The sequence below is a fragment of the Montipora foliosa genome, chromosome 8, assembly GCF_036669935.1.
Source record: "Montipora foliosa isolate CH-2021 chromosome 8, ASM3666993v2, whole genome shotgun sequence".
Lineage (NCBI taxonomy): Eukaryota > Metazoa > Cnidaria > Anthozoa > Scleractinia > Acroporidae > Montipora > Montipora foliosa.
In genome coordinates, this window is record NC_090876.1 from 52,582,063 (window position 1) to 52,609,562 (window position 27,500).

At 40.1% G+C, this 27,500-nt stretch overlaps 2 protein-coding genes across 2 annotated transcripts in view; both read left to right on the forward strand.

Annotated features, from left to right (window-relative positions):
• LOC137967996 (polycystin-1-related protein-like) overlaps window positions 1–23,902 on the forward strand; it is a 92,167-nt gene extending 68,265 nt beyond the window's left edge. Inside the window, exons 29-56 of the mRNA XM_068814609.1 lie at window positions 632–686; window positions 841–947; window positions 2,312–2,434; window positions 3,207–3,255; window positions 6,089–6,139; window positions 6,256–6,351; window positions 6,549–6,623; window positions 7,135–7,254; window positions 7,377–7,455; window positions 8,845–8,921; window positions 9,004–9,034; window positions 9,909–10,203; window positions 11,271–11,355; window positions 12,168–12,335; window positions 13,229–13,344; window positions 13,552–13,662; window positions 14,031–14,127; window positions 15,173–15,247; window positions 15,790–15,902; window positions 16,678–16,791; window positions 17,182–17,302; window positions 17,430–17,531; window positions 17,957–18,097; window positions 18,959–19,096; window positions 19,358–19,588; window positions 19,693–19,784; window positions 20,708–20,846; window positions 21,408–23,902. Of these exons, the coding sequence (XP_068670710.1) occupies window positions 632–686; window positions 841–947; window positions 2,312–2,434; window positions 3,207–3,255; window positions 6,089–6,139; window positions 6,256–6,351; window positions 6,549–6,623; window positions 7,135–7,254; window positions 7,377–7,455; window positions 8,845–8,921; window positions 9,004–9,034; window positions 9,909–10,203; window positions 11,271–11,355; window positions 12,168–12,335; window positions 13,229–13,344; window positions 13,552–13,662; window positions 14,031–14,127; window positions 15,173–15,247; window positions 15,790–15,902; window positions 16,678–16,791; window positions 17,182–17,302; window positions 17,430–17,531; window positions 17,957–18,097; window positions 18,959–19,096; window positions 19,358–19,588; window positions 19,693–19,784; window positions 20,708–20,846; window positions 21,408–22,541 (4,135 nt within the window). The 3' untranslated portion in view covers window positions 22,542–23,902. The remainder of the gene's footprint in view (window positions 1–631; window positions 687–840; window positions 948–2,311; window positions 2,435–3,206; window positions 3,256–6,088; window positions 6,140–6,255; window positions 6,352–6,548; window positions 6,624–7,134; window positions 7,255–7,376; window positions 7,456–8,844; window positions 8,922–9,003; window positions 9,035–9,908; window positions 10,204–11,270; window positions 11,356–12,167; window positions 12,336–13,228; window positions 13,345–13,551; window positions 13,663–14,030; window positions 14,128–15,172; window positions 15,248–15,789; window positions 15,903–16,677; window positions 16,792–17,181; window positions 17,303–17,429; window positions 17,532–17,956; window positions 18,098–18,958; window positions 19,097–19,357; window positions 19,589–19,692; window positions 19,785–20,707; window positions 20,847–21,407) is intronic.
• Window positions 23,903–26,885: 2,983 nt separating this feature from the next.
• The window catches only part of LOC138013267 (uncharacterized), an 8,608-nt gene continuing 7,993 nt past the window's right edge, over window positions 26,886–27,500 (forward strand). The window contains exon 1 of the mRNA XM_068860288.1: window positions 26,886–26,974. Within this exon, the coding sequence (XP_068716389.1) occupies window positions 26,972–26,974 (3 nt within the window). The 5' untranslated portion in view covers window positions 26,886–26,971. The remainder of the gene's footprint in view (window positions 26,975–27,500) is intronic.

Consider the following 27,500-nt stretch of genomic DNA (forward strand, 5'->3'; position numbering starts at 1 on the left):
CTTTGTTTGTAACAATTCCTGTCGTTCCAGTAGCGTTAATACAATGTTATCGAACTTGGGTGGACAAGATCTTAAGACACGTAGGAAGATCACTGATTTGGCAATGTTTCTTAAGATAAAGACAGGAAATGTACGGATGTCTTTCCCAAACCACCTACGCGAGGTGCACTGTCCCTATTTTACCCGAGGTAGTGCACAGCACCCATTCCAGTTGCAGCGTTACTAATCTACCATTAACACGCACAAGTATTCTTTTTTTGTGAGAACTGTTCCCTTTTGGAACGCTTTGTCTCCTGTTTCCGTATGTGCTGATTCCGTTGCTGTGTTCCATTCAAGTATATGTAATAATTTAATGCGTTGACGATTGTAATTATATTTGCTTTTATTTAGTTATTTGTTTTCATTTTGTTTATTTATCTCGCTGTCAATATCATGAGCTTCCGTGTACTGACCGTCCATTGCCAGATTAGCTTGCTAGAGGCAATTATGCCAATTAAAGATTAAAAGATTAGACTCGCGTTTACATATTTTATAACTTTTCGAGAATAAAAAGATCAAATTTAAAATTTCTAAAAGCCCTATTTCAGCTCAGAGAGCACAATGATTTAAGTAGTAGTATCTGTTATTTCAGATTTCAGATAAGTGTTCAAACAGGTCATTGGTTTGGGTCAGGAACATCAGCTGGTGTGAGTAGTTAGATTGATTTTTTTCATTTAACTGGTTGGTTGGTTGGTTGTGTAGTGTATAGATTGTTTTAGAGTAATTTTATAGAGTAACGTCAGACATTTGTTTCATAAGTGATATGCTGGGATTATTGATGAGAAATTTATTATTTTTTAGGTTTATTTGATTCTACATGGTGATGATGTCGTCTCTTATCCAATTGAGCTGAAGTGTGCAGGCAAACCTCTTTTTCAAAGAAGCTCATGTGATGTCTTTGTATGGAGGTATAAAACATACTATACAACAAGCTGTAGGTTGTAAAGGTTGAGACTGTGTCTGTCATTTTGGTTGTCAGTTTTTTTTAGGGATGTAAGGAAACTTTTCATGTCACCATTTTTGAAAATAAAGACAACGCACGAAGAGTTGACATGTATAAGAAAATTGAAGTGTTAAATGTTACTGTGTTGGTATTTGAAGTCTCCACATATAGAGCCAAGGATTTGTCCATTTAACATTGAGTTACACACACAGTTTCTCAACGACAATGGAAGCAGAGAAGAGAGACTCTGAGAACGAGGTTGAGTTGGGCTCAGAAGTGTGCAGTAGTGGTTTCAATTAGTTTTTCCTTCTAGTCTATGGAACCTGGAGACAAAAGTTTGGAAAAGAACAACTGCAATAATAATTTCAGTTGCCAGTTTTCAGGGTGTGGTTAGAGCAGTTTTCAAATGAGTGTTGTAAAACCAAAACCAAAGTAATTACTTTGACCAATCATTAAGGACGGAGACAATTCGGTAAACCAATCAAAACTCGAAGTAATTACACGTAGCCGATACAAAGAGCGGGAAAATGTGCACGCGCGAGCCACGATTGGTTTTGGTTTCACTTCTGATTGGTTGAAAAAGTGGCGCGAGAACTTTGAACCAATCACTGAGTGAAGTAAATGCAAAACCAAAGCAATTCGCTAATTTCTTTCGACACCCATTGACAACCGCTCTATTATAGATCTGTATGTTTGAATCTTTAAAGTGCAGGTTATAGACGAAATTGGGAACTGATCCTTTCACTTAGCTGGACAATTAAAGCATATGTCTCTTACAGACACCTGAACATTTCAGCCGGTTTCAAGTGGATTCAAACCCATGAGCTCTGAAATGCCGGTCCCGTGGCATTTTGCTCTACCGTAACTGAGCTATGGAGCCACTGAGTTGGGAACAGCGGGTCAATTTGTTGGGCTTCATGGCTCAGTTGGTAAAGCTTTGCGCCGGCATTGCGTGCAGAGGTCATGTGGTTCGAGTCCCATTGAAGGCCCATGAATTTTTCAGGTGACCCTAATAAGAGACTGTTACTTAAATTGTCCAGCAAAATCCGAGGAACACTTCTCAATTTCGTGTAGTTATTATGCTCTTAAATTCTTTCCCAGCTATATTCCTCAACAACATGATTTGCGAAATGCTGAGATCTCTACAATAATTACCTTCACTAAAAGTTGAAGGGCACATTTGAAACAATCAATTAGAGCTGTTAGTTGCCTTCATAGTCATCAGGCAAAAACAGTATTGGGTGTGCTTTTTGCCCAATTTTCAAGCTGGTGAATTTTACCATAGGAAGGATTATTTTGTTAGTAAATGTGGGTACATGTGTATTTCAGCGTTCCCAAGAGTCTCATCAAAAACATCTCGAAAATCCATGTTTGGCATGATAACAAAGGAGAATATCCAAGCTGGTTCCTTGAAAGAATCACAATCAAGGATGTTCAAACTTGTGTAAGATGGTAAGTTAGAGGACTTGGGACTTAATATGTCAGACAGGCCATCTCCCGTCGGCAGAGACATGCAATAACATAATTTAACATGGAAAACTTATTGACGGGGTAATCTGAATGGCAGGAAGAAGAAAGAAATTAAAGGGAATAAATCAACCAAGCCACCAAAACCAGAAGCCATTGCTCACTTAAGAGAGGTCATTTAGGGTGAAATTTCAAGTGTTATCTTTATTTCCATGTAGTCCATGTCTCTGTTTTAGCTCTAGTGATGGGAATGGGCCCACACAAGGACATTAAAAAAAAAACTCTTTTTAGGGTGGTAATTGAACCCATGGCCTCTGCATGGATTAGATCACCGCCTGAGCTACAAGGTCAGATGGGATCGTGTCATTGATGTAATTCCTACCCTGGTTAGAGTTTTTCTCTGTCCCTTTGTGGGCTATTTCCGTTACTAGGGCTACCGCGCAGATGGATTGCGTGCGAATAATGAACACTAAATTGTAAAGGATACCCTAGCTAACCTTTGTCAAGCTTTTGCGCGAACTTGGTTTTTGCTTTTTCCAAACTTCTTACACTGGTCTACATTGTAGCTATCAATCATGAATTGTTGCAAGAATTATAAGGGAAAAGTTAATCTATCCCCACCTTTTGCATATTTTCTTTTATTATTCATCGGGCAATGTTATAGATTGCCACCTTTCACTACAGGGAAGGCCATGATTTGGTAAGATGGACTAGGATGTGATTTGTCATATACTATATTCTTTGTTGTGGCTCGCAGGGTTTTTGAATGCAACAGGTGGTTGGCCGTTGATGAAGACGATGGAAAGGTATAGTTGCTTGGGTGATTTTTTGTTCTCACACGGTTTGCAGAGATTTATGGATCCTACCCCTACCCCTAACCCTAGCAAATTCCTCCTAAGTGATGATGTAATGAGTCTTGCAGTTAAACGTGATCAAGGCTATCACCTCCCTCCAGTTTATGGAACAATTTTGCAGCCTCATCAAAATGAGATTGCAAGTCCCAGTATTCACCATTCTGGATAGACTTCGAACATTTTTTGTAACTCTCAACAATTGTATTGGTGGTGACCGTAAAGAATATTTCTCTTTCATATTATGCCCCAGCACGAATTTTCATTGGTTTGATTTGGAGTGTACTCGACTTCATGCACTTGCAAATATTTAACAATTATTCCATGAGCGCACGTTGGATATGAGATGGTAAATAGCCAACGAGGCACGTAGCGCCGAGTTGGCTATAACCACTCTCATATCCAACAAGCGCAAATGCTATAATTGTTTTATTAAATTCCTTAAACTCCAAAAGTTTAGAAGTACGAAATACGAGCGAAAAAAGCGAGAAAATCCTAGCGAAATCGAAAAAAGTTGATGAAGATGCGATGTTGTGTAATACGTCGTGGTCAGACAGACTCAGGCCCATCAAAAAAACATTTCTAACCTTTTCGCGTATCTCTAAGCTTCGAAAGTGGTCCATACTTTCCACAAAAACGTTTTTCTTTTGCTTTATACCGAAAGAAATTTCGCTTTCTGGCGTAAACGTTTTTAGTTTAGCAACGCTAAGCGCAATTATTTACCATATAAGGTCAAACTAAAGGATATTAGCTGATAACCGAGATTGAGTGAACCAATCAGAGGACGAGAATTGCATTATCCGAGGTTGAGAATTTAATAATTCCAATTATTAAAAATTGGATCATTGGATAATGCAATTCGAGAGTTTGATTGGCTAAGCCATCATGGTTTGTGAGCCATTATACCATGATCTACAAACACGGCAAGCATATGCGTGATTTTTTGGGCCTTTTTATTTTTATTGTAGTCTAGTTTTCTATATTTTGGGGGCGTTTTTAATGAAACAATTATTCCACTCGCGCTTGTTGGATATGAGATGATTATAGCCAACTCGGCGCTACGCGCCTCGTTGGCTATCTATCATCTCATATCCAACGCGCGCTCATGGAATAATTGTTAAATGGTCTGGATAAAAGCAGACAAACTTGTAATCGTAAAAAAATGGACAACAACTTTGAGTTTGCAAGACATGTTTCGATCGATCGTCTATGATCTTCAGTTGCAAGTGTTCGTTACACTGCGAATTTGAATTTATGTCAGTGTTACAATTTGAACTTACGTTAATACATTTCCGTTAGAATTTCAAATTACCGTTAACGTTACAACAATACTAAGTGAAAACAATCGAATAATGCGCGCGCAAACAGTGTAACAAAAGAAAAACAAACTTAAGTCCTTAATGGCAGGAAGTTAGATACCCGGGGGGGGGGGAGGGGGCACTCCCATATGAAATAATAATACAATACAACTTTATTTCACTACGCTAGCCACACACAACAAAAGCTGGTTTCCAGGTGGGGCGTAGGTAAACACGTTACAATAAAGTATATATATATTATATATATATTTAAAATAGAAGTATATTACATAGAATCAGTGTGATCCAATAGAAAGCATGAAGGGCGAGGACGCAAGTTTGCGTTTGAAATCAGAAAGCGATTTTGCGGTCTTTGCCTCATAGGGAAGATTATTCCAGAGCATTGCACCACTATACTTAAAGCTGCGCTTCAAAAAATTTGACGAAACAGACGGGGATGCTCGTCGTCTCGCTTAGGGGTGTAAATTTTGGATTTTGGTCTCGCTTAGGGTGTTCCGGGCAAAGCGCCAATATTTTAAGCCGCCAAGATCTCGTTTAGGGTTCCGCGAAGAAACACAGAATTACGCGAAGAGAAACAGAAGTCAAATTTTCTTTTTAACTTGTTTTTAGGGGTCAAAATTTGCTTAAGCCACGCTCAGATTGGTCTCCTTTAGGGGTCACAAAAAGCTTGAGCCACCCCCAGATGGTCTCCTTTAGGGGTTAAATTCAAAGTTTCCGACGAGCATCCCCGTCTGTTCCATATGGGAGTCTCCCCCCCCACCCCGGGGTTACATAGTCGTAATTTTCACAACACTAACATTAAAACGCACTGTTGCTAAACAGATAGAGTTAGCTCCGCATGTTTTCACTGCCTATTTAGACTGGGATTTTCCCAGCGGATATGAGCAGCCTCTTTGAGCAACTTGTAACGTATTGTTGTAACGTTGAACGGTAATTTAAAATTCTAACGGCAATGTATTAACGGAAGTTCAAATTGTAACATTGACATAACTTCAAATTCGCACTGTAATGAACACTTGCAACTGAAGATGATCGATGGTCGATCGAAACATGTCATGCAAACTGCAAATATTTCCATTTCTCAGCAAACTTAAACAGCAAGAACTTGAGAGCGACGACGATGTCTTGCCCTCTCTGAGGTCCGCATTTCAAGTTGTGATGGATTACATTATTTAGCATAGCATTATATTGTAGTAGAAGTTATTTGTTAGCCCAATTATATCTGTCCAATCGATTATTTTTATTGTTTAAGGTCCTTTGTTGCATTTCTTGGAGATGAGCTTGCACAAATGGGCTTGCACATTTTTATGCTTATTTTTATTGTAAAATTATTAATATTAAAGAAACTTTCAGACATTGCAGAATAAAATGGTAATGTGGGCATCGTTTTAAGTACTCTTGTTTGAGCAGACCGGTCAGCATTATATTTTGTGTTGTTGTTTTTGGTGAGTTGTTTCCCTACTTCTTAGGTCGAATGTGAGCTGTTTGCTAAGACAAACTGGAGCACAGGCTTAAAACAGGTAAGGAAGAGAAATTGTGTTCCTTCCATACTCTTTTTATGGCTTCTTTAAAATGCTGAAAACAGTCATTTCATTGAACTTCGAATGGCTCAGTTATCTCTTATTGCGATCTTCAGAGCTTTACCCAGCACACTACAAAGAGCTTTGTGGATTATCATCTGTGGCTATCTCTCTTTGGGTGTCCATCTTACAGCAGGTTCACACGTGCGCAGGTATGATAAAGAATCCATATTACTGTAGTTTACGCGCAACATTTCATCATTACGCCTGTGGTAGTTCTTAACATAGCACCGACTGGAAAATGTAAAGAGTTCGAGGTGATAAACTTTGGCTTAATTGTTTGTTTGTTTGTTGGTTTGTTGGTTCGTGGTTTCTTAGCGTTATGTTTTTGTTGTTGTTTTCCTTTCAGCGTCTAAGCTGCTGCTTATCTCTTCTGTTGAGTTTTCTTTGCGTTAATATTGCTTGGTATCGGCCCAAAACTGAGGTGCGTAATATTGTAGAGAAGTTTATTAGCGGAGTGAATTTAAAGGCACAATCTGTGGGTTATAGGTGCGATGAAGTGAATGTGGCGCACCCTTACATGGGGAATTTAAGCACTTGCAATCCTACCAATGTCTTTAAATGACGACTTCTTTTAAGTAAATGGTTTGTTCGCCGGATTCTGGAGGAAGGGAATTATGGCTTGGATTGTTAAGTCAGTCACAAGGTAGAGCCAATGAATGCAAAAGGTGTTGAGTAAAGATAAAGCGAGCAAGAAAGACGCAAATTGCTTCTGATCGGCTTGGATCGCGGAAAAGCCTTCTGAGCCAATCTCTTCGCATAATCCCAAACGATGGCGAAAATTTCTCAGTATACAGTTTATGCCAAACATTCTGAAGAGCAAGCATTCTCGTTATCGCAACTCTGTGATTTTGCGACAGATTCTCTTCCGGCGCTACATTTTGAAAGGGCGTACAGAGTAAGTTCCAAAACTAAACGATTGATATTGTTGACAGATTGCTGACGTGCTGGGAATATTGGATATTACTGCTGAGAGTATTGTAATTGGTGTCCTGTGCAGTGTTCTTGTTCTTCCAGTTAATCTCCTGTGGATTTTCCTCTTTAGATATAGTCGAGTAAGTTACAACTCTTTTCGCTTGAATCTCTTTTAAGAGGATGCTCATTGCTTATTCACTAGGGATTTGTATCGTATGATGTCGTTTTTATTCGTTTTCTCCCCTGTTTTTTCTTATTATAGCGTACATTTCGTCACCGTGTTAAGGTTTACCCCGTAAGTGACCATCAAACGGAAAACACAGAACTTGTTTCCTCGTCAGGTATGGTACATGTATTTTACAGAATCCTGATAAACTGACGCGAGAACTGAATAAATCGAATATTTATTGTTGACGCCCTCCTCCAGTTTGAAGTGAAAGCATGCAAGGAAGCTGAGTGGTTTACCATCCACAGGCTCAGTTGATTTGAGAATTGGACTACGGTGTGGGAGGTCGGGTGGTTCGAACCCCGGCCGGACCAACATTCAGGATTTTAAAATAACTGAGGAGAAAATTCTGCCTTAGTACTTTTCATCTGAAAATGTTTAGACTATCAAGTCTTCTTAGATAAGGACCATAAATTATTGGACCCGTCTCACAACCCTGAAGCAGGTTAAAGAACCGGCCACACACTGTTTTGCAAAGAGTAGGGAAAGTTGTTTCCGGTGTTGTAGTCTTCCCTTGCAAAAGGGTACTCTATCAAGTGGACCTTTTATTTGTTTTTTTTTTCCCTTACCACCTTGGGGGTGAAACTCGAATAAACTAAACAAAAGAACTGAAATTTCGTGGAAACTTCTTTTTGCGTAGGCTGTCGCCGAGGTTTTTAATGGACCTCTTTAGCTTGTACATTTTGTTTTCCCTTTTCAGACCACGTGATGTTCCTAAGGGAACAGAAGACGACGTTTGAAAGAAAGTGTTCCCTGGAGTAACATCTCGTGGTCTGAAATGGGAAAACAAAACGTACAAGCTAAAGAGGTTCATTGAATTCCCTTAAACAGGAACCACAAATGATTATTTTGCCCCATCACAAAAGATGAAAATAATCAAATGAACCAAGGCCACTCATTTTAAGAAAACTCTTTCAAGTGCCTGCCGGTTTTTCCCGCCAATTTTGCTTTTTTGCGTCTGATTGGATGAAAATTGCTGCTAGATTTATAAGCTTGATCATCAAGGAGGCAGCTTGGCTGGGAGTGGTTAGGGCGCTTGCCTTGGTATCCGGGGATCTGGGTCCAAGACGCGTTCTGACCACTTGTTGAATGTGTTCCTGGTAGTGCCTAGTTCAACTTCTTAGCTGCACTTCTAAATAGCCAACTAGCTTGCCTCCGGCCAGTTGGGATTCTTAACAGTTGTTGTTGTTGATTGTTCTGTTCTGTCGCGATTGAGTTTCATTGGCCCTGAAAAACCCCTATGGGGAGTGACCAGTTAAGCATGTATTGCATAAGCAGTCAAAGTAATTGGCCTTATAAATTTTTAACACTAAATCTTCGTCTTACTGTCTCCATACTTCTCTACCTGACAGCAGCTTTCGACATGACTACTCATAAGAAGTAATTTCAATTGGACAGGATCGCGAGCAATCAGGCAAAACGGTATCGGCTAAGCGTCAGTTCCCTTATATAACAAAACAATTTAATCGTATGGTATATTTCTTCCTTTTACTTTGCTCTTTAGTTCTTGATCAGTCTCTGGCGACTATGCTTATTTTAAACAATATTGGTGAAAGAAGGAAATGGATTGAAACTGGACAGGTATTAGTTTTGGTTAATTTTTTTTCAGCTTTCGTGTTGAATTTTCTTAACTGAAATATAAAATTGTTTTATTCCGTTCCAGGATTTAGGAAAGTCACCCGAGGCAATTTTGGGTAAGTCACACATGCTAACAGCAATACTGTCATTTACGAGACGCGTTACATTTAACCGGCAATAGTTTATTTCAGTGGAGCGAAAGCTTAAATCTCATTTCTAACCATCGCTGATTCCATGATATCATAACTTTTCAACTAGAAAGTAGAAGTAGTTGTAGGATTATTTGTCCAGCCTCTAAATGGTATTGAGGTGAGCATCTCTTCTACCTAAGTTCGACAGGAGGGCCCACTCTTTTATTTATTTAATTTTTGTTTTATTTTTTTTTCAATTTCAAATATGGTTAAAGGGGCTAGGTCACGCAATTTTAGCCAATTTCAGCACTGATCGAATGGTCATAGAATGAACTAAAATATCAAAATAACTGTTCAAAACTATAGAAGAATTCTAACAAAAGACAGGGAAGCCAAGAAGGGACATGGGTGGACAAAACTGGAGAGGATTGAAATTGATTGAATTTGGGTAAATTTGAAAAACGTCGGCCCACTTTTTTTCAAATTTATATCAGTCTATATCAAAATGTCATTTACACAGCTGGAAAATCATTCTCAGTTGTTATGTGGCCGTGATTTTGCAAATGAAAGACTCTTGCTCTGCCAATTTGACGTTGAGAGCTCATAATTAACAAAATTAAACAAAATTATCTAAAATAGCGTGACCTAGCCCCTTTAAGGGCCATAAATTGATCTGGAAAAAATGGTATTACATAACTCAGACACACTACTGACCGGGAAGACATGTATATTATTTCTGGCGATTGAGTGACAGCGAATCAGTGGGAAACTCATTGATGCTCGATGTTTGGGGCTATTATGATACCAGCAAAAAATGCGTCTTACGATTTTCCTTAACCGACTTTCTTTTCTTTTTCAGATGGAACAAGTCCTGATGATAACTTGAATTTAGACCTTCCTCTTCCTAAAGGTAGTGCGGACCTAATGGAGACATGCGACTTCCTTGCGGCACTGGCTCCCACCGAAAAGAAACATGGCTTGGAAGTTGATAAACAGAGTGCATACAGTGTTTGTGTGTCCACTGTAGGGTCCGAGGGTAGAGGCCCTTATCGATCTGGATTTTCTGTGTCACATATATTTGTTTATGTGGCCTGGTTTGGCTGTCTGATGACTGCTGCTGTTGCAAGCATGGTCACAGTATGGTGTGGTGTAAGGTAAGTGGGTTGCCTGTGAACAAGGTCTTCGCTGGGGTACTGTCTTAACTTTTCCTTGGATTTTAGAGGAGCTTGTTGTTGCTATTACGTCCGAGCATTTACCCTCCCAACCAGTGCAACACAGAGGCCATAACCACAATAACGGGAACCCTAATGCCCTTGCAGGTGGTCTGGTGACGTAATTTGGAGGACTGGGAAGAAAAATTTTAACGCCGTATCCCACAACCGCGCGTGGCCTTAGGTGCTGTTTCCAAACTCCCTGCAGTATTGCCTTCGCCAAAACTCAACAGATCATACCACATTTCCTGTTACTGAATGAATATTCAAGTAGACCCGACAAGATCTAACGTCGCCTCTACCATGTTGAATTCGAAAATAAGGCCGCGCGCGGTTGTGGGATACGGTGTTAAAATTTTTCTCCCCGGTTGTTTTGTTCGTTCTTTTACGTCTCACAAGGTCATGACCCTGGAGGGGTTGAGACAGGGCCTATGGTTTACCACTGGGTGAATTTGTTCCTTGTAGTCCCTGGTTCAACTTCTCAGCTGCACTTGTAAGTAGCCAACTGGTTTGCCTCCAGCCAGTTGGGATTCTTAACAGTTGTTGTCGAATTTTCTGTTCTGTTGTGGCGTGATTGTGTTCAAATTGGTCCTATGAAAAACCCCTATGTATGCAACGGTTTCTTTGCTTAAAATCTCTCTATAATTCGTACTACTAGCACCAGTTTGCGGTCTGAGTCAGTGGGTTATACCATGTACAATATGCACATTCATGAAACAGGTTGTTTGCCTTGACCTAAAGAATTAGTTTCTGGTTAAGAGGTAAGAGCATCTTCTAAGTCGACACAACTTTTGCTCCCCTAACCATGTCTACTTGGTCAAGAAAGATATATACACAGGCCATGTGTGAGCAGTGTTGCAATCTCTTGACTCGGATGAATAAGGCAAAGTGTTTCATACAATCGCTTGCTCAAGTTGCTTTTGAATGCAAGGGTGGTCCTTTTACTCGACAACTTTTCGCTATATAACAGGGGCGTTGCAGTAAATGCTCTTTTTCTCTTTTTTTCACAGTTTTGGCTGGGACTTGTCAGTCCGTTGGCTTCAGTCTTTAGCCTTTTCTCTGCTGGAGTCGCTGTTTCTCTCTCAGCAAATCATGGTAATTGCAGTAGCGCTCGTTCTTGAAATGATTTCCATGATATCTTTGAGGTGGTCGTGTTTTTAAAACAAATATGATTTTCCACAAAGACTGCGTCAGTGTCTTCAGAATTCCATCGAAAGATAACTTAGTGAAATGTACCGCTCAGTCATTATCCATTTCAGTTGGTTTGGATTTCTCGAAAAAGAAAGGCTATTTTCTCGATTTCTAGCGTTATATACCCATTTTAAGTTAGATAACTCATTGCTCATTGCTATGCGAGAAAATCTCGGGCAACGTTTTCTAGCAATGAGACCAATTGTGACTATACATCTGGTCGCGCGTTTTTCAGCAGCTTGTGCAAGTTACAGTGAGGTTCGTAAGTACCTTAGATTTTGTTTGGTTTGTCGTGTCGTTGCACCTTTTGCCATTGACCAGAGGATTTACTCTTGTTGTAGTTTTCCGAATCTAATTGAAAACCTAACACATCGTTTTAAAAGGTTCCAATACTTGACAAAAACGTGTCGAGACTTCGAATTTTTCGTCCTTTTTGACAGTAGGCTCAAACGAATACCGACAATGTCCCTTCCCTGTTTTCTTCCCCACCCCACCCCAACACAATGTTGTTTTAGGAAGAAGCGGCAATAAACCCCGCAGACATCTATTAACATTGGTTTTGGAGGGGGAGCGTAATCAGAAGATTTATCTCATGAAAATAAGGTCCTTTAGGTACCCTGCAAGAAAGTTCGAGAAGTTTAGGTATCATGTAGGAACTGAATGTTCCTCTCGATCTTTTGAATGATTTTTTTTTTTTGCTTTTTGAATCTCAATAGGTCTGGGCGTTTATTTTTTATATGGCTCGCAAATCTCAAACAAGTGAGGAGGATCAAGAGACAGATGAAGGATTTGAAGATTTGTCGACTTCAGCGCTACATGAGATTCATTACGGACACTTGAATCAAGGCTTTGAGGACCAAAGTAACAAAGAAGAAGAATTAGAGGTAGTTAATAACAACTGACCTTGTGCAGTAAAGCGATCAATTCACCGCTGCTCTCCTCCTTCTTTTTTACCCTATTTTTAAGCATTGTCAACCTGGGCCTAATGCAAACCCATAAATGTCAGTCGTGTATTGAAATTTTGAAATTGAAATACGTAACTAATGCAATTAAGCTTATCTATTGTCAGATGCTCTACCCATTGAGCGATAACAACTCTTGGGGAGATGAGTCGCTTATGTAGATTCTTCATAAACAAAATGTCCCACTGGTTTGCGGGCTCAGCAATGGCGTGCGCTTCATATTTGGTAAAGAGGGTAAAAACAACGCAATCTATTAATTCAAAAGTAAAAGATGGTGAATTTACCGAGTCAATAAAATGTAGGTGTAACCCATCTAAAGGTTAAATTTGTAAAGTCTTTTAGTTAAACAAGTGGAACACTTTTGTTCTTAGTCTAAATAGAGTGGACAGTACCAAGAGAAAATGAGGGGACAGAGAGGGAGGTTCAGGGCATTGGCCGGGATATGTCATGTCCATGAAAGTTATTTTTAGACGAGCGGAAGTCTTTGTTCTCTGTCTTCCGAGACGTCCGCATGCAGTCTTGCCTCGCTCTCGGGTTCTTAGTGAAAAGAGAAAATGGCGGCGCACGTGGAAGGCTGATGAATATTTATATTCATGCTGATGAATATTTATATTCATTCAAACATCAGACCGAGGTTGGCCTGCATGCGGACGTCTCGGAAGCCAGACTTCCGCTAGAACAAAGACTTCCGCTCGTCTAAAAATAACTTTCGTGGACATGACATATCCCAAGGGCTGGACCGGGAGCCTCCCTCTCTGTTCCCTCATTTTCTCTTGACAGTACTCATTCCCTTGGTCATTTTTTTTTCCCTCAAGGTGGCTCTTCGCCGGAAGCTGCGACACCTAAAATATCTGAACCCACCACCCAAGTCGAGATTGCTTGAAGCGCGAGAGAAGTGTCTAAAAAGCAACGCAATGTGGAATTATGCTGTGTAAGTAAAGACTGAGTATTAACAGTTTGTTGTCTTACATTCACTTCTATTTCATCCAGTGATTGGCTACTCTGGATTTTTTCTTGATTGCAATAAGGTATGGTTTAAGGTAAATGGGTAACCGATGAACTGTGAACAGACTTTTCATTAGATTACGCGGAAATCAACGCTAAAGCGGAATTACTGGTGCTTTTTTTTTAATTTTAGGGAGGTGTTTGTTTTCATAATGTTCTTTGTGGTGACGTGCGTTTTAATGGTCAGTGTAACAAGTCCAGATGTGTATCATCTAAATCAGTCAATCAAGAGAACATTCCTTAGGTAAGGGATCTAGGGTACTTCCACACTTTGTGCATTTTGTCACATTTACGTCAGGTAGAGGGACACTAAGTTGGGTACGATTTGAATGTCCCTCAGAATCGGTCAGTTGGTAGTGAGTCAATCTGTCCGCATTGTGTAGTCAGCAGGTCAGTCACGACAGTCGATCGGTCGAACAGTCAGTTCCTAATATTAAGTGATTTCCGTGCATCTCTTTGTAGCTGAGACAAAATGAACTGTGAGTTTTCCGCAAAGGGGTTTGTCTGCAAGGTTATCTATAGTCAGGCAGTTATTACCCCGTAAATCAAAGTCAAGCCATACAATTTATGTCTAGCTTCAGTTCATCCACATGAACACTTTGATCCCTTTAGGTCTAATGTGCCCTCGCGGCACGAAAATCTAAAGGAAGCGTGGCAAAAGATTTCTACTGTACTGATCGAGAACACTTCTACGCCCTCTCCGTTTACGGTATTGTAAAAAGTTTTCCTTTCAAATACAACTGGCCCCAGTTGTTCCAAGGGTGGATAGCGCTATCCACAGGATAACTCAATTGGTCTTGCTAGGGTTTATCCGCTGGATAGTGATTTATCCGGTGGATAGCGTTATCCACCTTTTGAACAATCGAGACCTGATGTTTAACGTGTAATGCGCCGTGGGATGGAATAGGAAACTACTTGATTGGCGAAGAGCAAAAGGACAACTGAAAAATCAGTCCTATGCAGAAGCAAAATGTCATCGTATCAGTTGCAAAATAAGGCAGAAAAGTATTCACCTCTAAATTTTCAATGACTCTCAGTAGTCCATCTTGATCACAGAGTGACCTTGACCTCTGGGAACAAGGTCAAGGTCAGAACGAGAGTCATCGAAAATTTAGAGGTGAATACTTTCCTGCCTTATTTTGCTACTGATACGATGAAATTTTCACTTGCTTCTGGATTACTAGGGACTCCGATCTCAAGCCATTCAAACACCCAAGCAGGATTCGAACTCGTTCTTTTAGTTGTCCCTTCGCCAGGAAACTAGTTTGCCAGGCGTGAGGCCTATCTTTGTTTCCCTGTTCATAAGGCATATTTGCTGAACTGATAACTAATAGAAGGAGCTTGGGAGATACCTGATCCAAGGAAAGGCTTCGCCGTCCCCGACAACGTTGCGAAAGCTCCATATTGGGTCCGCGAAGAACCGGATGTTCTTACAACTTCAACTCCCAAGATGTAAAAGCTTGTGTAAGGGTGCTTTCCTTTCCTTTTGTCAGAACTGGTCGGCCAGACTCGTCAGTTTGCAAAGAAAATGCAGCAATTTGAAGGAACACTTGCATGATAATCCCTCGCATTCTTCTGTATAATCCTCGAAGTGCGTTTGTTTGAAGTTGTTGTAGAGTTAGTCCTTCCAAATACCCGGTCTCAGTGGCCGATCACTTTTGTCAAATGGAAAGCATCCTAAGATTTGGATGACTGGTGATTGATGTTTGAGCTACTTTCAACGACATGTTATGTATTGTAATTATTTTGTATAGATGTTGTTACCCGGTACCCAAAGCTTGCTGTTTGGCAAAACAAGGATCAAAAAGTACTTTTCTCCGAACGTGACGGTAAGGCTTAGAGCTATGAAGAAGTTAGCCTCCGAGCGCCACCAGCGCGCGAGGAGAATGGGACGAGAAAAACTTAATCGTTACCCTTAATTTGTGTGCATTTTTAATAAAACAGTTTATTCCACTTGCGCTTGTTGGGTATGCGTATGGTAATAGCCAACTCACCTCGTTGGCTATCTATCATCTCATTTCCAACGCGTCTTCGTGGAATAATTGTTAATTACTTGGAAATTGAAGCGAATCACTTCCAGAAAGTTCTGGAGTTATATACAAGTCAGAGTCAACTGAATGAAAACCTCGGTCCAAGATAGACTTTTTTAAACGGCTTTCAACGTTGTTAGGGTGTTAGGGTTTCAGTGCATCTTTCCCCTGAAGATATATTGCATCTCAGAACAGCAGCCGTTAGTAGTCACATGAGCATGAAACATTTGCCTTTGGGGTCACGTCATTGAGGTCGGCACATCAAGGCAACGCGGGTTTTGGCTTGAACCATGTGAATTTATGTCAATTCACCAACCTAACCTGAACTCCTATTCTGCTAGGTTTGTCGTGAAATATCATCTACCACTCATAGTAACGCATCCAGCACTTTGTGCCATTCTGAATGTCACGCCGGTGGAGGTTCTTGGATGACCATGGAGCTTAACCAGACCAGGTTTTTTTTTTTTTTTTAGAGTATCACTTTGTACTTCTTGAAAAGGTTTAGCGTCGACATCTTGAACTCGATGAAATGGATATATACATTTCAAGACTTCAAAGAAAAGTTCTTTCATATCAACCGCAACAAACATGTCATGCCCCTTATTCAGTACAGGATATAGATACTGATGAAATACTAGGATATTTCTTTTTCACTAAAAAATCATATCCTTATCGCGCGCTGTCAAGATGTTATTTTTATATTTCACATATGAGGATATCGATGTCGTCGTGGTTAATAACTAGCCAATAAAAAGAGATTGTAAGTAGTTTTGGGCTGTAATATACATGTTCTCTTTAGCATTAATATTTTTATGGTTCAATTTGTCATTATTATGATTAATTTTTCACGACTTGTTTTCCGTTACATGGCATGCGCTGTTTAACGGTTGGTGACCACTTTTCCGTCATTTCGAAAATGAATAAAACAAGTTGTTTTACCTGAACATTTCATCAGTATCTTTATAGTAACCTGAACACTACATGCCCGCTTGAGGGTACGAGGTACTATCAGCACTCGAAGATGAAATTCGTTTCCCCGCGCGGCCGTGCGATATCCTCTATTTATTTGACCTCTCAAAGATGTCAAATGTTATGTGAAAAAAACGAAACTAATCACACTTACAAGTGCACTTAAATTGGAAATGGTCAAGTTTTTAGCTGCAACTGATTTTGGAAATTAGATAATATTTGTAGCAACCAGAATTACTCTGCCCTCTTTTTCTTGTCAGAGCCGAAGCTTCAAAACAGCTGAAACTTCTTGCTGAGTCACATTGGATTAATAGCTGTACACGGGAAATCTCTACAGAGTTTGCTATTTACACGCCTTTCTTGCGAGCCATAAGGTAGGACCGTCAGACCATTACCTTTATACAGACGGACCGACAGTGGGGCAGACAGACACGCAGCTAACAGGAAAACTGTTTCCCACTAGAGGAGAGCAATGATGATGAAGTCCTTTGATCAACCCCCCTCCCCCCCCCCCCCCCTCCTGCTTGTTTGCTCGTTGTTATCACTGTAAGACGTTTTCCTATGGGTAGCCCTGCTTTCATCTTCTTGAAAACTAACGATTTAAATTCCAATAAATTAGGTGGACAATAAGTCGCACCGTTGAAATCCCACCGGTAATTCACTCGAATTGATTTAGTGATGGACTGACTGAATCAATGACTAGGTTATTGATTGATGGATGGATGGATAGATTGAGAGACTGATTGATATTATCTGTTCTTTAGTGCGATCACTCTCTCAGTAAAGGCTTCGTTTATTGGCATACCAAAGTATGTTTTGGAATTGAGCACAGCCCCAGCGTTCTTCAGTTCTGCAAACTACGGTTACTTTGTCAGAATCATCAAGGTCCGTATATGTATTATTTTAAATTAATTTCTAATTTATTTGACCTTTTATTTGTTGATGTTATGAATTATGTCATTGGTGTACCCTGATGTACGATTTTTAAGATGAAGATTTTTTCTTTTTTTAGTTGCTGTTTGTTTTGTTTTATCTGTACATTTTCCAACACGAGTTCTTCCTCGCCTTGAAGATGTCTTCCAAATACTTTGAAAACTTTTGGCGAGGTTATCAAGTAAGTGAGCTTCTCGTTTATTTCAACATTTTTCAGTTGCAAGGTGATGTTCTAGTCATGATATTTGAAATCTGCATCTTGTACAAATTTACACAATCTGATGGCTTTGTCAAGTCGTTTGAAAGGGATGGGTGGAAGAGTTGAGAAATATCTGGTGCGAAAATCCTAGTTACCCTTTCCAATAGTGTTTTTTGTAACTACGTGGTCTTGCACTCAGATGCAGCTGGGATCTCTCTCTTTACGAAAAGGACAAAAATATAGAGACGGGGATGAGTTGAAAAGCTCCTCCAAGGACGTTTTCAAGTATGAAGAATAGTTGCAAATAATGGTAGTGTTTCTTACCTCGTGTGGGAAATGTAGAAGAAATAGGAAATTTGTGGATCAAAGTTACTTCCAAATACCACATATTCTGCCTTTTGTTTCAGCTTTTGACAATCATCTTCTCAAGTGCATGCCTAGTGTTTTATGTCCATTGGTCTCTGTGTTTGTATGCTCTGCTAAGAGAAGTTGAAACAGCGAGTCAAACCCGAGTGTTTTTCCTCGCCAAACAGGTGTCTTGGAGTCAGGTATGAAAGTAATTGTGTAGGAATCTTTGATCAAAACTTTTTTTCGTTGTATTTAGCTATACAGTAAGTTTATTTGAGACACCTATCTACTCCAAAGCTCACAGTAACTAATATGATTATTTGTGGAACTTGACAGGGCGACTTTTCTTGAATGTGTCTTGAGTGAATGGTAATGTAATTTTTACTCTCCACAAAATAAACTAATTTACAAATGAGAAGTGAATATTTAAGTATAAGGAGAAAAGGCCAAAAATAGTAAACTGGTACTTTGCCCTAATAGTTGGTAAGAATTCTTAATTAAGTGGTTACAAAGAGAAAGTGCTAATACAAACAAACAAATAAAAAATAACTAGTCAAAATACATATAAATATATACGAAAGCAATACATGTATATTTAATTATATATAAAGTATAGGCAGATAAAACGACTATGCTTTGTGGCTTGTCGCTCTCCTAGATTCAAACTTAAGTATAGACGATGGCATCTTAGTGAGTGTTTCCGGTAACAACAGTGCAGTGTTGAAAAGACGTATTTCAGAATCAGAGTTTGTGAGGTCATAGTGAGAATCCTTGAGCTTAAATATCTCACATACACAGCTTGCTTGGTTCGTTTGAAGAAGTGCTCATACTTTTTTCTTTTTTGAGTCACTGTCCACAGCGCACTCCAGCACTTAAATACGCTCAATGTTTCTGCTGTCCGATGATTTACAGAATTTTCGGCCCCGTTAAAGTCTCTGTCCATAACATATAAGGGGAAAAAACAAGGAAAAAATATAAACTCCGAAGATTTGAATATTTATGCTTTCCTCAATTACTTTTACTTCTTGTTCATGCATTGTACGATTTTGTTTAAAACACAGCGATCTCTACAAGTCTCCTATTCACTTCTTTTGTTTCTGCTGGTTATTCGCTGTCTGAACCTTCTGAGACTTTTCCGAAGTGTATCGCGTTTGGGTAGAATCTTGGCCTCATCTGCTGCCCCTCTGCTGGGTTGTGGGGTGAGTAATTATCAATTAACTTGACACATTAAATGTCAATCAGTGCGATTTACTTTAAGTGGGAGGTAATTTTTAAGAAACTGACAACTAGAAGATTTTGTAAGGGAAAGACGGTTGTTTTTTGACAAGTGCATTGCTTAGTGCATGTTTACCTGTGAACCCATCCCTGATTACGCTCTGAACAGCACTACTCGATAATCATCATTTTATGCGTTACGCTCGATTTTTAAAGAATCTTTTTCATACCTTTGTCTCTTAAAGGTTCTGTGCATCATTTTTTTGATGGCGTTCGCTCATTCGGGCCATTTGTTGTTTGGCGGCCTGCATTCCCCGTTCAAGTCATTCGGAGATGTGTTCTTATTGGTCACCAGTTTCTTTCGTCTAGAGGGTGTGAGTCGATACCAGGATCCCGCACTGGAGGAGCGGACTGTGTTACTTTCAATCTACTTCGGCCTGTTTATGATTGGTTGTTGGACTATTATTAGAGGCTCAGTAAGTATGGTGAAAATCTCTTGGAAATCAAGTTCCACAGCAAAACCAATGTTTCACTGATCAGCTTTCCTACATGTTTTTCTTCTTGTTTCTACGATTTGTAGACAGCTGCTGTTCTTGTGCACAAAATGCTGCACCTCAGAAAACGAAGAATCAATTTCCTGTCAAGCAGTTTTGGAGGATTCATTCGCAAGAAGTACGTTTGACCTCCTGAAAGCTTGAACCAAAACAGTTATTTCGAAGCGTAAACAGACGTTGGTTACTACATGTTATTTTCTTCAGTTTTTTGATCACTTTGAATTTGTTGTTGATCTCTCAAGGAGCGGTGTGAACCTGGGACTGAGTCCCAGTGTTCTTTCGCCGCTGCCCTCCACTGAGAAGAATACATAACTCATTCTTGTAAACCATTGGACACTACTCGCCTATGGCAGGTCGTTGGTTCTTACCCTTCATTAGGTATCCATATTCAGTCTTTTAACAACTGAGGAGGAAGTGCTTCCCTTTGCAATCACATTTCTCGCGCGGTCTGAAGACGTTTAAAAGGGAAAGAAACCAAAAACTCCCTCTCACAGCCCTTGCTAGAAATAAAAGTTGTCTTAGACGTTTAGAGAACCCATTCATAGAACTTAATCACACGGCCGCCATGTTGATTACCGAGGGATTAAAAACTCTTGTTTTTGCGGACCCGAGGGATTAAAAACTCTTGTTTATGCGGACCCGAGGGATTAAAAACTCTTGTTTTTGCGGACCCGAGGGATTAAAAACTCTTGTTTATGCGGACGGCAACTCGTTCCCAAACATTTCAACTCGCGGCTCGGGGTACGAAATCTATTGTCCATGGCCAATATGGCCGCCGGGCGAGTAAGACCCATTGATCGAAAAGAATATACTGTGGTTTGTCCTTGTTTATCTTTTCACTAAGTGGTTTTGAACTGTCTAACAATTTGAATATTGAAGTCCCCCATGCAGACCTTTGTATTAGTGAGTCCTGAAAGGTCCCTTGGGGAGTGAATTCACTTCATATCCTGTCGAAAGAGTAGAACTTAAAATCAATGTTTTCGCCACAAAGGTTGTAGCGTCAAAACTTAGCAAACGTTTTACTTAAATATTTCCTGACAGGTTACAGCTACTGAAGGATAAGATGCAGAGACGCCAGAGAAGAGATTCAATATCAAGTTACGGGGAAACAGATGAGAATGATGATGGGGATGACTATGAAGAAGACGATAACATCGAGGAAGAACCCCCGTTCCCTATGGTACCGTAAAATACCCAGAATAGTCTCTGGCCCAGCGTTCTTTTATTCATGTTTCGGCATCCCTACCGTCAAAGTGAAAGAGATTTTTAATTATAGAAAAACGCCATTTGCTGAAGCAATATTTGTATTACGTTGGCAAATTACATGTGCCGTGGTAGATAAACTTAGTATTTTATGTTGTTAGGGTTGGTGCAATGATGATCGATTGGGCCCCCACTAATTGATGCTGTTGGCAGGCTGAGTTGAGTGGACACTCAGCGAAGGTGTTAATTAATTGATGAAGGACATAGGGTTTCCATACAGGCGAAACCAAGCTGTAACCCCATGTCGTACAAAGCAGGCACCCAGCATTAACCACTTGAATGATCAAACTTTGCTTGAGATTATGTTGGCAGTCAGCTTAGCCCCGCAGGGTTTCTCCAAGTAATCTGATTTCATTCCTTTAAAAACCCAACGCCCTTTGGTACATACCTCACTGAACCCCAGGTATGACGAGTTAGTTTTATATTCCTTTCAAAAGTGCGTTTATTATTACTGTCGTTTTCTGGTTCTCGTTTACAGGAGCACGTGTTGGACGAACTGGACAATCAAATTGTAGAGATGTCGTGGCGTGTTGAAAATTTGTTCGGTGATGATCTTTCCCTTGGTGGAACAACTCCTTACTCAGATGACGTTCTGTCCTGTTGGTCAACGGACAATAACCAAGACGACGTAGAATACTTGTATCGAGCGACAGATGATCCATCTATCAACAGTGGGGGGAGTGGATACGAAAGTGACCATAGTAGCATATCAGCGCCAAAGTCGCGCTTTCCTAGTTGCAGTTCCCTCGACCTTTCACGCGAAAGCGGGAGACTCGACCAGCTAACTGGTGCCAGGTCCAACGGGTTTGCTGTAGGTGAATTGCAAATACATGGACCTGGTGGCGACCATTCTCTTCTAACTGTTCATGCAAACAAGACCAGGAGGAAGAGAAGTTGTAGCAATACTTCTTTGTCAGACGAAAGTGGATCTCATGTTATCTGCGCAGAGAACGGATGTCCAATTGTTTCCTCTTCTCAGGGAGACTTGTCAGATGTTCCCAGCGCCCATAAAAGTCCAAACATCTTGCGTTCCATTGTCTTGCGCGACAGTGACTTGCATGACGGCGTCTTGCGTGACAAGAATATGCGTGACAGAACTGTTTCATTGGATGACGCAGCAAGTAAGGATCTGTCATCTAGTTCGAGGCATTCACTCAGCAGGCTCGCTCGTTGTCCCGATAAAGAACCTATCAAACCAAAATGCATGTATGGTATGGTTCGCGGGCATTCGCTTCTGGGCGAAACGGCCTTCCCCGAGTTGACGTCCTTACCACCTTGCCCAAACACAACCACAGGAGAGTGCAGTTTAGGAGAGTCAACATGCAGCTCTTCTGACCTCGAGGTTCGAAGGAAAAGGAGGAAATCTCGTTCCCGAAATTGTAAAGGTGTTTTCCGCAGTGCTGCAGTGTTCCCTGCTCAAGACGGATCGGGATTAAGTCGCAGTCTTCCGCAGCCGCGCTGTTCTGTTTGGCAGGTAGAATCTGGTTCTGTTGATTCAGGTGTACAGTCTGTCCCAGAGCCCGACTCCTCAAATCGACCATTGGAAGGACGTCTTGGTGATATTTGTATGAATGAACAGCCGACTCTAAACCGAAATAATAAGCGACCATGATGTCATACCTGGGCGAAACGCGCGGCAGTAATGATAAGGAGATACTTATGATTAGGCTAGACTACAAATAGTAAGGCACTAATCTTCAGTTCCCTAATATTTAAAAGAGACAACGGAGAAGTAGTTAATATTAAACGAAGGCAGGGGAACTATTTCGTACAAGTCAGTTTTTTTGGCGAAATCCAAAAACGGATCATGAATCCAAATTATCCACACTCGAGGAGGATACCTCGGATTAAATCTAAATCCGGATTTTTGAGATTCATCACTTCAGCGTTTTTTTTGGAAAAGGATTTGAAAAAAGTATTTTTAGCAAGTGGTTGAACAGGCCGAAAATAGTCAGGTTTCCTGCAACTTTCACACCAGAAATTACCCTAAACGTTTCTTAGCAGCAATAATATTGTTAGCACCATTCCTACAGCTAAAAAAGTATGTATTTCGTCATTTCATTTTCATTTTCTGGTGGCATTTTCATTTGAGAATTTCTCCAAAACTTGACCGCTATTTTTTGTTTTTGTTTTTGTTTTTAAAAAGTTATACGCAACTCTGGGTTTATTTGTTTGCGTGGTGATGGAAAATAAACTTTTTCGGATTTTGCGGTTTTTTGGCGCTAAAGAATTCATTGATTTGAGATCACAATTCCGTTTTTGCATTTTCCCAAAAAAACGCACCCTAAGGCATTCATAACCAAATATGAAAAAAGATAAGATATTGTGGGTGGCGCATTGTTTTTATTTTGGAAATTTGGAGCTTTCTTACCACAACCCCCTCAGTAAAGCAACTAGATTCTGTTGGATCGTCAAAATTGATGGTCTTTTTTAGCTCGCGAATACATGAACTTGAATAGTAATTTAATTGTATTTTGCATAAGAGGTATCGTGAAAAGAGGATTTTCGTTTTTGGAAACTCATTGAAAATTGGTTGATATTTTTTTATCCGGCTTTTGTTAATGTTCATTTGTGTACTGCTATGAAAGTTGTATTTAGAGTAGAAAACAGATCGGAGGGGTGGGACAGCTTAACAATATTTCAAGAAATAGGAAAAGCTTAGCTCGTGGTACAAGTGCCGTATAAAAGTAAATGTAAGGTCATTTTAGTACACGGAAGTGAGCGCGGGGAACTCACAACGTTTTGGCCGTCAACTGTTGACCGAGAATTAGAAGTCTATTTTAGCAAGATGCAATCATGACTGAAACCTATCAAATTATGAAAAGAGGATAATTTTTTTTATGTAACGAATGAATAATATAATCAACAAAGATTTACAGTTCTTGAAATTCTCGATAGTTTTTTACGCTAGACCGACAGGTGGCAAACTTCAAATTGTTTCTTAGTTTGATAATAAAATGATGTCTTACATATATTTACTGTGACAGTCAATTCCTTTCTGTAATTGAGAGGAGGGGAAAGTAGAACTGGCCTTTTCAGGTTGACCTGGTTTGTTTTCGTATTTGAGCAGTTTCAACTGATATAAGCTCCTTTTGATAGATTCCGAACTGAAAATACCGGCCGAGTAAACTGTCCCAAGTTCTGACTTCGATCCTTGGCAAGTGAATGGAACGCAATGAAAGAATGATTTACAGACTTACAGAATTAGTACAGACTATTGCTATTATAAATAAGGAACAAAGACATTGAATCGATGCTATCGCCAAAATTATTCAATTTCCTCTTCTAAAAAAAGAAGTCCTATGCGTGAAGACTGGACACGGTTCTTTCGTTAGGTTTTGGCTTGCAGAATCATCTGAAATGTCAACTCTATAAAAATCATCTTGTTGCTGGTATGGTGCGTATCGGAGGGCCAGAACATTTACGCATACGCTGACGAAATGTTTGAACCAGAGAGAAAAAGTGGAACCAGTCGCGGTACCTCAGGACACTGCGCCAAAGCGTCGTACCTTGACGATTGAGCGCGGGACTTCGACCCACGCGTCGCCTTGGACACGGTTGGTCCTTAGCTGCTTTCAGATACCTACTCCGGGTACTCCGGGTAGGCCCTTAAGGAGAGAAATGTCGGCCCCTAGACCATATGAGACAGATTCCTTTTTTACACACAGCTCAGTTCCGCCCTCGCAACCAGTTGGTTATTTGCAAAGCTTGGTATAGTTGAATCCGGGAAAACCGGAAACAAATCCAAACCAGATGTTAGAACGGCATTTGAACCCAGGGCAACCGCGTGCAAACCCAACCCTCTAACCACTGGACCACAACGTAATGGGACCGTATTCGTTTCACTGACGCAGTGATAGTGTTACGCTACGTCATTCCAAGCTGAAGCCAATTAAAACATACAGCATCATCGACAAATCCCTAGGGATCAAACTGAAGCCAATGAAATCGCGCGATTAGGGCAGAAAGTCCTAAGGAATTCTTAGTTCTAACACCGATGAAAACAAACCTGCATTCCCAACGTGGTCTGCCATGGGCATCCTACATATAAAAAAAAAACCCCAAACCACCTGCTAAGCAGGCTAGCACGTGGCTGATTACCATAGGGTACCAAAATTAAAACAAAACTCGACCGAATTTTAAACGTGGCATGCCTGTATCCCTCCCACTTGACTATAGTTCGTTATGCCATTAAATTAACCTGATTGGATCTTTGCGCGGCTGCTCAGTATGAGCCTGTTTCGAGTATCTCAGTAAATTCAAGAAATTCAGTCAAGAAATTCAGAATGCTTCTAATTTTTCTGTGTTTGGCTCTAAACTGAAATCATCTTTTCCAGATGAAATATACCAGGAGCCCTTGACTAGAAGCGTACAACGTCGATGTATTTGTGGAAAGGCGTTTTTATAGACGGACTTATTTTTAGATTGATTTTTCCGCGAAAAAAAAAACCTTTCCAGCCAATCACAAGTCTTGCATGAGAAATTATTACCCATGGGATTGAGAAAACTCACTCGTGCAAGCCAGATCTTATATAAGAACTCGTCTAAAAATAGCTTGATCTGTAAAAATGCCGTTACATAAACCACGTATTGGAGTTTTAGGCTCCAGTTTTCATATATATATATATATAGTTAGTTTAGTTATTTATGTCTTTTGAGGTAACCATTTACATAAGCTTTAAAGTTTCTCTGGGCTCCCTTGCCTCTAAATGTAAAAGATTATATGAATACGTTTTTATTATTTTATGGCAAAATTATTAAACTGAACTGAACGGAACTGTAGTGAAATTTGAAGGGTGATCTCGTGGTTGAGCGTCGCTATCTCGTGGTTAAGCGTCGCTATCTCGTGGTTGAGCGTCGCTATTGATGGGAACAGAGTTTAATATGAAAAAATTGAGGGGAAGAGAGGTGTTTAGTCATCCCGTAGTATAAAGGCTGATAACTTTTCGTTGTGGTGTTTTTCATTCGTAGACTTTGGCACCCTCGTCGGATGTTAAATTTTTGCGATTCGGACGTCGGATTTTGAAAACCGGAATGAATGTCTGTAAATTATAATCACCTTATTACCTTACAAGTTATACATCCGAGCACAGGTGCTCAACTAATCGAGAAGAGTGCAAATTACGTCAAGGTCGATCGAATCGAATGTTGTTTTTTGATGAAAGGAAAGCGATGTAACCGGAGATAAATCTCTTGGGCGTTTCTAAAAGTCCCGAAACTTTTCGGGCGTATTTTGGGTTGCATAAAACGCTTTGTCCTTTCAAAAGCGTTTCTAGCCATGAAATTTTGCAATTATTTTGTTTTCACTGATATCGAAAATATGTTGAAATAAAAGGCATTACAACGAAGCGAACACGCTATAACACCAAAACCCGGTGTAGCGATTACGTCACGCATGCGCACAACCATGTCACCTAGTTCACTGGCAGCCATGGTGTGTTCACCTTGCTAACTCTGTGTTCAAATATATATTTTTCAAAAGCAGCATTTCATACTTTCACAAATTGTTCAATTGGGCCCGAAACGTTTTTGAGGGGGAAACTTAAAGGTCGCGTTTGTTGAATTCGCAAGCTAATTAAGGGCGTGGGAAGAGTGAGGGGGGGGGGGGGGGGGGAGGGGTGGGCATATTTGTAAGACCTGGCGTCGAGTGATTTGTTGACCCAATGATAAAATTGGCTGTGCAAACATGTAAGATCTCGTGGATAGGATTCCTCGAGCATTTGGTAAGGAGTTGTTTGTTTCAAACAAGCCACTTGACCTCTCTTCCGAGTTGATGTTGCTCTGTGATTCACTTTATGGGTCGTATTATGGAAACAAGCTTGTTCATGTCCTGTTAGAGGCCTTAGTTAAGGCGTCTCTTTAATTGGGTGTGTCAAAAAGGATTTGGCTGTCATTCTTTTGCATGTCAACAAACTCTTTGATCGACAATAGCGATTTAATGAAGCAACCAATAATTTAAGGCGCAGAGAATCAAATGATCACTTAAGCTTGCATTACTTCCGTTGGAGGAACAGATCTTACTGACACTTAGAAGCTGCCAACATGGTAAGAATTGTTGATGGACTTTTAAACATTTTTTGGATCTGAGAGTAAATTGAACGGTTAAAAGTATGCATGAATTTAAGTTCTGAAAAGGTTATGGGGCTTTGAATATAATTATATCTATTTTTTTGTTAACCTAAAATCTTCGTGTTTTCATAAAAGATTTTTTAGTACACTTAAACAACGTATTGTTTTTTAAGCGTACGTGTGTTTTGATACCTTACCAATAACGGTTCCTTGCAATGCAGTTGCAATACATACCTGCATAAAATGTGATGCAATGATTTTATTCCGCAAAGTAGTATAAATGTGGAGCGGTGCCCTTATCTTTAGACCAGTTCATAACTCAGCCTTGAAACGCCAAGTTCTATTTTGTGTCATATCGAATTGCACCTGTTCTTAAGTGGGCTTTCAAGTTTCCAATGAATTGCTGTTAAATGTTTGATTATGCGAATAAAAAGCATTTCCCTTCAGCTTTTGACCCAAAAACAATGTGCAGGTAGCAATGATCACAAGAAACAAGGTCCAA